This window comes from Carya illinoinensis, chromosome 15 (assembly GCF_018687715.1).
Source record: "Carya illinoinensis cultivar Pawnee chromosome 15, C.illinoinensisPawnee_v1, whole genome shotgun sequence".
NCBI classification, from domain to species: Eukaryota; Viridiplantae; Streptophyta; class Magnoliopsida; order Fagales; family Juglandaceae; genus Carya; species Carya illinoinensis.
Window position 1 is genome coordinate 7,321,111 of NC_056766.1, and position 11,488 is coordinate 7,332,598.

The 11,488-nt window shown below is 38.5% G+C and overlaps 1 protein-coding gene across 1 annotated transcript; it reads left to right on the top strand.

Moving 5' to 3' along the window:
- The first annotated feature begins 6,779 nt into the window (after positions 1-6,779).
- Positions 6,780-11,272, top strand: LOC122295909 (protein DETOXIFICATION 27-like). Its single transcript, XM_043105185.1, has 8 exons — positions 6,780-7,121; positions 7,202-7,743; positions 7,901-7,987; positions 8,066-8,122; positions 9,537-9,775; positions 9,927-10,045; positions 10,561-10,650; positions 10,767-11,272. Exons 1-8 carry the CDS (start codon positions 6,873-6,875, stop codon positions 10,848-10,850), a joined length of 1,467 nt encoding a protein of 488 aa, XP_042961119.1. The 5' UTR covers positions 6,780-6,872; the 3' UTR covers positions 10,851-11,272.
- Positions 11,273-11,488: the final 216 nt, after the last annotated feature.

Here is an 11,488-nt window from a genome sequence, read left to right on the forward strand (position 1 = left end):
TGCATTACAAAAAAGAATTAGAAGCCACGTGGCATATGATAATTGTAGCTTTGAGGGTAAGACTACTCGTCTCTGCCCAGCCGATTACTTCAGATATCCTAGTATTGTACTGTAGTGGGAAAAACAAATACGAGCAACATGATAAAGAGTTTTCTGGTCGCTTTTTGGATTTGGATGTTTAGAAGTGTTGTAGTATGTTATGAATAATAATAAAAAAATAAGTAAAAAATAAGAATAAAATATTAAATAATAATAAAAAATAATGAATAGTAATAAAAAATATGTAAAACGTAATAATAAAATAATAAATAATAGTGTAATATGTTGAGAAGTGTTGAGGTACATTCAACACCCAAACATGACTGGGTGTTGAGAGTGGGCAAAAGCTTTGGTAGATCATTTTTTTTTTTTTTTTTAAGAAGAGCCGAAAGTCACATGTCCAATAGTGATCTCGTCCCAATTTTATTAATAAACCATCACTTGTGGCGGAGGAAAACCTTGGTTACAACCGGAGGCCTGGGGATACAAATATAAAAAACGACCAAAACCAGACCTCAAAAAAATAAAAGGAACTCAACAAGACCAAACCAAAAAGAAAAACAAGATCGAAGCACAAAAAACAACCTGCAAAAAAACCTGCACGAACATAAAGTCTATAAAAAACATAAATCAAGGCTAGAAAAATATACCTGGAGAGAACACCCCTCACAACATCAACGGACTTTTCAAATATAGGGAAGGCCCCCTCTATCTAGCCTAATATTACCTCTAATGAAGGCGGGCAACTCGGATAATGAACTCCAGGAACCAGATATACGTTTAGCACCCATTTTAGCAAAGCCATCAGGAGCTGAATTACTTTCTCTATAGCAGTGAGCAAAAAAAACATGTCGATTAGCTAAGCGACTTTGTATTTCTTCCCAATAATCCTCCATATACCACAAGCCACATCTCTGAGTTCTCAGCCAGTTAAGCACTAACATGGAGTCCATTTCAATCTCCACAAAAAGAAGACCCAACTGATCAATGTGCCGAAGCCCATGAAGTAAGCCCATCACCTCAGCAAAGTTGTTAGAATTATGACCAGTTGCAGCAGCAAACCCGTAAACCAGGTCTCCTTTATAATCCCTAATAATACCACCTGCACCCGACGGACCGGGATTACCAAGAGAGCATCCATCCACATTCAGCTTAACCCAACCTGGATTAGGATGCTTCCACGTCACCGGAATGACAATCTCCTTCCTCAGGGAATTTAAAGGCAAGGTGAAACAACTTAAAATAGCTTCATCACGACAAGTGAGCCCATTTACATCCTTAAGTTTTAAAGCTATCCAAGACACCCAATATTTGATAGAACACCAAACCTGATGAACCGATTCCCTAAAATCTTCCATCCTAGCCTTGCAACAACGCCCCCATAGCCGCCAAGTAATAATAGCCGGGAGAAGACCAAATAATTGACCAGGACGATTTGAATTACTCGCTCGCCTATGCTAGCAATCCACCCTCTGTCTCCAAGAGCTGCCTTCCATCAAAGGAACTCCAAGAACAACCGAGCAAATTCTCCAAATTTTTTTCGCAAAATCCCCTCTCGCTAGAACATGATTAAGGTCCTCATCACCATAATTCAAACAACAATCACAACGGGAAACTATAGGAATATCAATATCACGGATGCGAGCATCTACTGGAAGACATCCATGAATGGCTTTTCACATTGTAATAGAAATCTTTTTAGGAAGAGCAGGATTCCATACCCATTTTGCCCAAGGAAATTGTGAACCCCTCATACGAATGCAGTTCCAAGCACTTTTAGTAGAGAATTTACCATCAGCATTTGGGAGCCAAATCAGTACATCTTACCCATCTTTAATTCTACTCAGCTGCAAAATAATATCCTCAGCTTTTTATTGACCGACCAGTCAAGTAAATAACTCCATGTTCCAGCCCAACTCAGTTTTACAATCTTCCAGTTTAAGATTCGGCATATCAGAAATCTGAGTACTCTCACATAAAGGAGCAGGATCATGCCAATTATCACGCCAAAAAAAAAGGTTTCCCTCCCGCACTTTCCATTTAGAATGAGCTTGCATGAGAGGAATACTTTGCAAAATCGTCTTCGAAAACAAGGACCCTTTCTTTGGATCCAACATAGAAATGTGCCGATTACCAACATATTTAGCATGAAAAAAATTGGACCAAAGAGAATTACCTTTCAAGAGATTCCAAGCTAACTTCATATGAAGAGAAGACTGCACTTCTCTTAGATTACGGATACCCATACCACCTTCCGATATCGGCTTACAAATGTCATCCATGAATGCCATTTTCTCTTAGCTTTGCCATCTTTAACACCCCAGAAAAAGGTACTTATGATACGTTGAAGTTTCTCAAGAACAGCTTTAGGTGTCCTTAAGATGGAAATACTATGAACAGGAATACTTTGAAGCACATGTTTGATGAGAAGCAGCCGCGCCCCATTAGATAACAATCTGGCTTGCCAACCCTCCAACTTCGCCTGGACTTTAGCAATCAAATCATCAAAATAAGCAATCTTCTGTCTACCTGAGATAATAGGAACACCCAAATATTTGAAAGGAAAACTTCCTTCCATAAAACCAGTGAAACAGAGGAGAGCCCGGCGCCTCCTGTGAAGAAAAGAATATATTGGATTTCTTTTGATTTACTACTTGCCCTGACCATCGTTCATAAGTCTTCAACACCTCAATAATAGCTCTTAAAGAAGCTTTTCCCCTATTGCAAAAGAGCACCATATCATCAGTATAAAGCAAGTGAGAAATAATAGGGGATCCCCTCGAATGATGAAACGGAATGATCTTGCCCAAATGAACCTGTTTTTTTATCATTCTTGAAAAAATTTCCTCAACTAAAATAAATAGATAAGGAGAAATAGGATCACCTTGCCTTAACCCTCGACCACCTTTAAAGAAACCTTTGGGGACACCATTCATAACCACAGAAAACCACGGATTAGAAATACAATGTCTAATCAACATACAGAAAAATTCTGAGAAACCAAAGGCTTTGAGAACATGCACCAGAAAGGACCCATCCACACTATCATATGCCTTCGCCATATCTATCTTCAGAGCCACATTACCACCATGCGATGGTTTATTGATTGAGTGAATCATCTCTTGAGTCATGCTTATGTTTTCAAAAATACTGCGACCCGGAATAAAGGCTCCTTGCTCCGGAGAGATAATTTTAGCAAGCAAAGGGGAAAGACGATTCACCAAAATTTTGGAGCAGATTTTATAAAACACTATACAAAGGCTAATCGGCCTAAACTTATCAAAGCTTGTTGGATGATCCACCTTAGGAATTAAAACCAATAAAGTAGCATTAAAATAACGTGGGAGAGCCATACCTTGAAAAAACTCTGCGATAGCCTCGACAACATCGATACCCACTATATGCCAGCAAGATCGATAGAAACCCGATCCAAATCCGTCAGGACCCGGGCTGCTATTTTCCGGAATAGAACAGAGAGCATCATACACTTCTTGAGCAGAAGGAACATGGGAAAGGAGATTATTATCAACCGGCGAAATAACAGGTTGGACTAACTCAGCAAACAACGGCGCATCACGATGACTACCAGCCTCCAAGAACTGAGAAAAATAAGATATAGGTTCATCATGGATCCGTTCAGGAGAGGATAGAAGAGTACCATCCTCAAGCTTCATTTCTTTAACCTCGTTCTGCTTACGACGGTTAACAGCCCGGAAGAACATAGAGTTAGCTTCACCTTACTGAACCTAGCCTTGTTTAGCTTGTTGAGATAGACGTTTTTCTTCCCTATCCATCCAAACAGAAAGCTCCATCTGGGAGGCAATTAAATCATCCTCCACATCTTCTGAAAAAGCAGATTGCAAACTGGCCCCCAAATCCTTAATACGGTCCTCAAGCATAGCAATGTGCGTTTCCGTCCTCCCAAAAATGAGTTTATTCCAAGCTCTTAGCGTAATCTTTAATCTTTTAAGTTTAGTCACAAGCCTATACAAACATGAGCCTCCAACAATATCACCATTCCGAGAAACCGAGACACAGTCAAAAAATAGAGGATGAGAAACCCACATTTGTTGAAATTTAAAGGAAGGAAAGCCATAGGGAGCAAACTTAGTCTCCAACGAAACCAATATCGGAGCATGATCAGAAGAAGTACGTGCCAAGTATTTCAAGTGTGCATCAGGGAAGACATCCAGGACCGCCGTATTGAGGAAGCAACGGTCAAGTCGAGCCCAGTGTCGCGATCTACCATAGTGACCATTACACCAAGAAAGATAATTTCCACTAAACGGCATATCAAGCAAGCCGCAAGATTCCACCCACTCATTAAATTCCTCCTTAGCCAAGGCCAATCTCGGCCTACCCCCTCTTCGCTCCGACTCATTCCTAATAATATTAAAATCACCCATCACCATCCACGGCAAGTTATGAATATTTGCATCCCTTAAAAAATCCCATAGCCTTATGCGCTCCAAGTAGGAACATTTGGCATAAATAAAAGTAATAAGGAAAACATTTAACTGCTCTTTAATCCGGACTGTCAAAAATTGATCCCCCATACACTCAACAACAAGATCTAATTCCTTAGACCAAAACATCCATAACTTACCGCCTCTATCAACATTAGAACAACAACAATCAAAGCGCAATCTATCACGCCACATATCTAAACGGGAATTACTTACCATTGGCTCCGCAATAACAAGGATTTTAGGCTGAAACTTGGACACCAATTTTCTAAGACGCTTCCTCGAAGTTCCAACACCCCGAGCATTCCAAAACAGGTAAGATGTCTTCATAAATTAAGACGGGAGGGTTTGCTGACAGCCCTTGAAGAGCCCCTTATTTTAATTCCTTTCCCATTCAATTTCTTTGTCGAGGGAATATCCGAATCTGAAACCACAGGATTTTCTTTAGCAAGATGTTCCAAGACCCCTTCCGACTCAGAGTCCGAAAAGACTTGGCCTTCGGTTTGATCATTCATGCCGTCTGCACCATCGAAAATCTTCTTAGAACCTTCCTGGGCAATGAGGTCAGCAATACCACAATGCTTAGTAGCGACGTTGACCTCTTTAAATTTAACAGGAGTCGATACGTTAACACACCTATCGGCAAGCACAATTGCATTCACGTTCTCACACCCATGTTGTACTCTTTCTCGGTCCATACCCACTGGAATACTCTTACTTTCTTTAAACTCAGCAACTGCCGTCAACCCCTCCAGTAGAATAGCCACGTCTATATCAGCCGTGCTCTGTTTTCCTGGTTCAACGTCGGACTGCATCTTTTGAGGGACCTCAACCATCTCAGACTTGGCACCCTCTGTAGACTGCTCTTTATCTGTAATTTCCACTGCTTGTAAGTCTGAAACAGTTCCTCCGGACAGCGGTTCTGAAGGATTCTCAACCTGCTCTGTTTCAGCACCCTCGGTATCATGAACTGTAACTTGGTTCTCTAGCCTCTGATTCGATTCTTCATGCTGAACCGTGATGACTTGATTCTCCACCTTTTTATTTTTAATAACCCATACTAAATCAGACTTAGCTTTGTCTTTCGGTTCCTTTGAATTTTCCTTCCGATTCTTACTTTCCCATTTGCAGGTCTTCTCGTTATGGCCTTGGACCAAGCATTTCATGCAGTAGGCAGGCAACGTCTCAAATTCAATTGATTGGTAAAAGCTTTGAGGGTTCCTGGGAGTACCGATCCATAAAGCCTTGATAGGGTCTTTAGAAACGTCCATCTCAATACAGACCCGAGCACCGTCTGTACGAGTAGCACAACGTGTTGGGTTGTCCCGTTTGAGAAAACCACCAAGAGGAGCTGTGATACTACGTAGGAATGATTCATGATAAAAGTTGGGTGGTAAACCCGGCAACGTAATCCACACGAGCACACGGACAGGTTCTTGATCCTCTTGAAAGTCTATAGTCCAGTGGAAGACTCTATAAGGCACACCAGCAATTTCACAGTTTTCACGCGCAAACGCCTTAACGAAGTCATCTTCCAGGGATAGACGCACGAACACGTTCCTTGGCCTCCTCATTGACGATACAATCGGTTGGTTTGTCAAGCCCCATCTCAATCTAATGAACGATCGAATGGAATCTAGGGAAGGGCGTTGACGAAGAAATTTCAAAACAAGAGAATATTGAAACAGAATCGCCGATCGATCCACTTCATCCTTGGAGAAAACCACACATACCTCCCCATCTACTGTTTTATGAGATCGAAACGGCACCACCACTTTAGGAAGGGGCTGAGGGGATTCTAAAACCATGTCTGCAAAAGATCTTAGCCGAGGAGCAGACGCCGTAATGGTCAAGGGGCCATCTGCGGCAGCCATGCATGAAGCCCTAATCACTCACGTCTAGAGAGAAAAAAGGGCAAAAAAGGAATTGCGGAAAAATTCAATTACAATAAAAATTCTATTGACACTACTCTTTCACCAACTGTTAATCCTCTAGTCAAGTGGGCAAAAACTGTTGAATGATAAACTTAATTTAGTAATTAATGTTAGATGAAGAGTTGTGTCTTCCGATAGATCTATGAACTAGAGTGAAAGTTCATTTTAAAAGAAGTAATTTATGTATTTAGAGATTCATGTATTTGGGATATTTATGTATTTGAGATATTTATATACTAAAAAAATTCATGTATTAAGAGTAAATATTAAGTGAATCTACAAGCCGATAAATACCCATCTATCCATTGGCACCAACTAAGCCACTTGAAAAATAATTCAGTTAAAAAAAATTTCAGAAATAATCTCTCTCATCTCTTCCCTCTAGAATAGAATATCCGGTTTTTCTTCTCCAACGAACCAGTCTCCTAAATCGATGGAAAACGGCGTCAACGGGGAGCATGAAGATCTTAATCCAGAAGTGGAAGACACTACAACATCATCAAGGTTCTGGATTGAATCAAAAAAGCTATGGTACATTGTGGGTCCCGCAATCTTCAGCCGAGTCGTAAGTTTCTCCATGAACGTCATCTCAATAGCCTTTGGCGGTCACCTCGGTAACGTTGAACTCGCTGCCCTTTCCATATCCATCAATGTCATCGTCGGTTTCAATTTTGGTTTCCTGGTAATTCAACTATGTGCTCTATATCGTGTTTGTCTCCCTGTTTGTCTAGAGTGCCTTTATTCTGAGAGTTTGAAATTTAGTTAGGGATGGCGAGCGCCTTGGAGACTCTGTGTGGGCAAGCCTTTGGGGCGAAGAAGTACCATATGTTGGGCATATACTTGCAAAGGTCATGGATTGTGCTCTTCCTCTGTGGTATTTTGTTCCTGCCCATTTACGTTTTCGCTGCTCCGATTATGAGACTCATTGGACTGCCCAAAGAAGTGGCGGAACTCTCTGAGGTCGTGGCTCTGCGGCTCATACCGCTGCAGCTCGGATTTACGTTTCTATTCCCAGTGCAACGGTTCTTGCAGTCCCAGCTTAAGACCTTTGTGATTATGTGGGTTTCTTTTGCGGCTTTACTGGTTAATTTGCTGCTTACTTGGCTCTTCCTTCGTGTGTGGGATTTTGGACTTGTTGGTATTGTTGTTGCTTTGGACATCTCTTGGTGGGTTCTGGTTTTAGGGTTGTGTGGGTATGCTATGTGTGGTGGATGTCCTCAAACTTGGACTGGATTCTCTGCAGAAGCATTTTCGGGTCTCTGGGAGTTCATCAAACTCTCTGCTGCTTCCGGGGTCATGCTCTGGTACGTACATATGATCTCTCAAGTCTCAAGGAGTTCTTAATTCATTTTAGTGTTAAATTCCATGTTCTTGTGAAAATCAACACGTTTGGTTTATTGGGTTTTAGATAGTTTTGTTAAAAAGAATAAAAAATCAGTCTTTCTCTGGTGAAGAATACAGCTTGGAGAGCTGGTATTATACAATATTGATGTTGATGCCAGGCTACTTGAAGAATGCTACTGTTGCAGTTGGTGCCTTGTCAGTCTGGTATGATTTTAGTCTACCACCTGTTTTTTTGTCTGTAATTGGCTAAAGAATATAACATATATATCTAATCTTATGCAGCATGAACATCAATGGGATCGAGCTCATGATCCATATCGCTTTCTTTGCTGGTGCAGGGTACCATTTCTGACTCCTTTCTCTCACATAATTTTGGTTCTTCTTCTTTTTAAAGGAGTACTACTACTGCCCGCACACGCTAGCTACGTATACAGATCGATCGAGGATCTATCCTATATAATTTGTTATAAATCCGAATCTATGGGATGCCGTACATCACAATCTAATTATCATGTTACCTTATTTTTCGCGAAGTAATAATAATTATGTTCGGACAAGCACACCTCACACGATATACACGATGAAGCTCTTTAAAATTTAGTAACACTTTCATGCGGACTTTAGTCAACTTATGTCTCAAATCGGACAACACTAGTAAAGAGTTGTAATCATCAATGATATTAATAGAAAATTCTGGTTGCAAGTATAAGTGTGTATTAATATGTGTACTAATCTAATTTGATTAGTTAAAAAGTAAATTTTATTAAAAATAATATTAATTAAAATTTTAAATATGAAGAAATCAATATTAATAGATAGATTAATACGTAATTTTATTTATACGTAACAAAATTCAATATTAATTATGTTGGAACAACTTAAAAAATAGATACGCATGCATGGATATTGGTGATCAGATCTTGAAAGATATTGATTATATTTTGATCACTTAAAAAACTTAAAATATCTAGAAACAGGTGGATGCGAACTTTAGTCAACTCATGTCTCAAATCGGACAGCACTAATAAAGAGTTGTAATCATCAATAATATTAATTATGTTGGAACAACTTTAAAAATATGATATGCATGCATGGATGGTGATCAGATCTTGAATGATATTGATAATATTTTAATCACTTAAAAAACTTGTAATATCTAGAAACAAGTGGAGTGTAAATTATATACATTACTACAAAAAAAAAAAAAAACTGTTCAGCTGTGACTAGTAATTATTTTTTATAAAAATAATTATTTTTTGTTAAAATGAGTTTGTCTTGATCTCAAATAGTCATATTCGTTACATATAATTTGTCATAAATAATAGTCATTTTTCTTGTAGAATATATATAATTTTAGTAAATGAAGATACTATTTTAAAGATCTACAAGAGGGAAGCGAAATCCTATAAAATATATAAATATCAGTTGCATGTATCGTTGGTGTAATATTTTATGTACTGTTTTGCAAACAAATTTTTATTTTATTTTTACTGAATGCTCTTCTATATAATATGGAAATCCACTATGCTCTTTTATGGAAAATTGCCCAAAAATAAAGATAAACAATGGGGTAACAAGTAATTAATTAAGACACACATTTGGAACATGATTTGGTAAGTAGCACACCGGCCATGACTTTTTCGGTTAATTTGGAAATAGGTGAAAAAATTGTTAAATTGTTTATCATATTATATATATATATAGTAAAATTAAGTGCAAAACTTGATTTTGGTGGTCATGACTATTTTCACAGAGTAAGGGTGGCCAATGAATTGGGAGCTGGTAATGGTAAAGCTGCGAAATTTGCAACAATGGTGGCTGTGTCCTATTCAGCTGTGATTGGACTCTTTTTCTGCATTCTAATCCTAATAATCCACAACAAGATCGCATACATCTTCACATCCAGCACTGATATCATCCAAGAAATTGATAAGATGTCGTACCTCTTAGGGGCCACAATTCTATTCAACAGTATTCAACCAGTCTTATCGGGTAATATTTAGTTAAGCTGTTTGTTTCATCTAGTCATGCAACCTGGTGTGTCTTTTTAGTGAATTTGATGAAATATTTACCCCAATTGCTGGTGTTTTTTCCACTAAAAGAATCAATGAGGGAAACCATTTTCTTCACTACATTATGACAGGGGTGGCTGTTGGATCGGGAAGGCAAGCAACAGTTGCATATATAAATATTGGATGCTACTACATCATTGGTCTTCCTGTTGGAATTCTAATGGGATGGGTCTTCCACTTGGGCGTTATGGTACGGTATATGTGTTTAGCTTCCGAATTATGATTTTTCTTCTCTATCTAAGAGCAATTAAATTAAAAAAAGGAGTATTTATAAAGAGTTATTTGCGATGAGAATGAACTCAGAAATAAAAAATAGTAATTTTTTATTACAAATAAGTATTTTTTAATGTTAACAAGTGATGATCTTACCCTAATGAATTATCGATGATCAATCATTCAACTACTTTTCACATGCAAACAAAAACTAAAAGGAGAGAAAGCACTACTAAAAGTTTTAAGCTTTATTCATGATCAGATGTTACTTCAATTCCGAACATTATCCTGGCCATTAACCAATATCTGATCAGCATGTCAGAATATGCATTGGCATTTGACCAACTTTTGACGACCTAAGCTAGGTTAATGATATTATATACAAGAAGTAAAAAGTATGATACATATCATGATCATGTACGTACATGATAACTCTTTAAATGATCAAGCTTTTCTGGATTAATACTTATGCAATTGAGTTGGGGGTGACAGGGTATTTGGGGTGGGATGGTCTTCGGCGGGACGGCTGTTCAGACAATGATATTGGTCATCTTAACAATGCGAACCAATTGGACGATGCAGGTAGGTTTAGACATATTTTCTCTAGAATATTGATATGATGATATATATATTGTTACATATATGTTTATTCAAATAAATTACTCATAAATTATATCATGTTTCTGGATTTACTGTAGGCTGAGGAAGCCAGCAAGCGCATAAGTAAGTGGACAAACGTCCCTAGCGACTCAGAAGAACACCAAACGGAAGTTGAACACTAACAAAATTCAAGTTGATGCATGGATCGATGTAGCCACCGATGATCGATAATCAGCCTATAAATTTGATCAGACTAAGGAAGCCTGCAGCAGGCGTGCTAGTTATAAGCGGTCAAACCTTAAACCAGAGGTTTAGCAATATTAACCAATTTGCTAGCTTTAGGGTTTTGATCATACTGATACATCCAGTACCAATATGAGGTACCTGTATTTTACCAATAAGAATGTGATTAATATTGGTAAAGTTATTTATTTATTTTTTCTTAATAGTTAAGGATGCATGTGATTATCTTTTTCTTAATGTTGCTCAAGTGGATCAGAAGCATGCTCATTTTTCACTAGCTAGTTGTCTGTTAGGGACAGGAACTCATGTGAAACGTACTTATCTTTTATGCTTTTCATGATTCTACAGAAATTTACGGGTAGGGGTGTAAAAAAAAACCGGCAAACCGGAAAACCGGCCCGGACCAAACCGGACTGGACCGGTTGTGCCGGTTTTGGAACGGTTTGGTCTGGAACCGGTTTTTATAAATGAAAAACTGGCCGGAACCGGTCCGGTTTCGGTTTCAGCTAGTTTTGGACCGGAACGAACCGGACCGGACCGATACTATTTATATATTAATATTATATATAATATATTT

Excerpts from the sequence above, each read along its gene's own strand:
- LOC122295909 (XM_043105185.1), top strand. The coding sequence starts at position 6,873 with ATGGAAAACGGCGTCAACGGGGAGCATGAAGATCTTAATCCAGAAGTG. Across the intron at positions 8,123-9,536 it reads GCTTTCTTTGCTGGTGCAGG|AGTAAGGGTGGCCAATGAAT; the intron begins GTACCATTTCTG and ends CTATTTTCACAG. Across the intron at positions 10,046-10,560 it reads TCTTCCACTTGGGCGTTATG|GGTATTTGGGGTGGGATGGT; the intron begins GTACGGTATATG and ends TGGGGGTGACAG.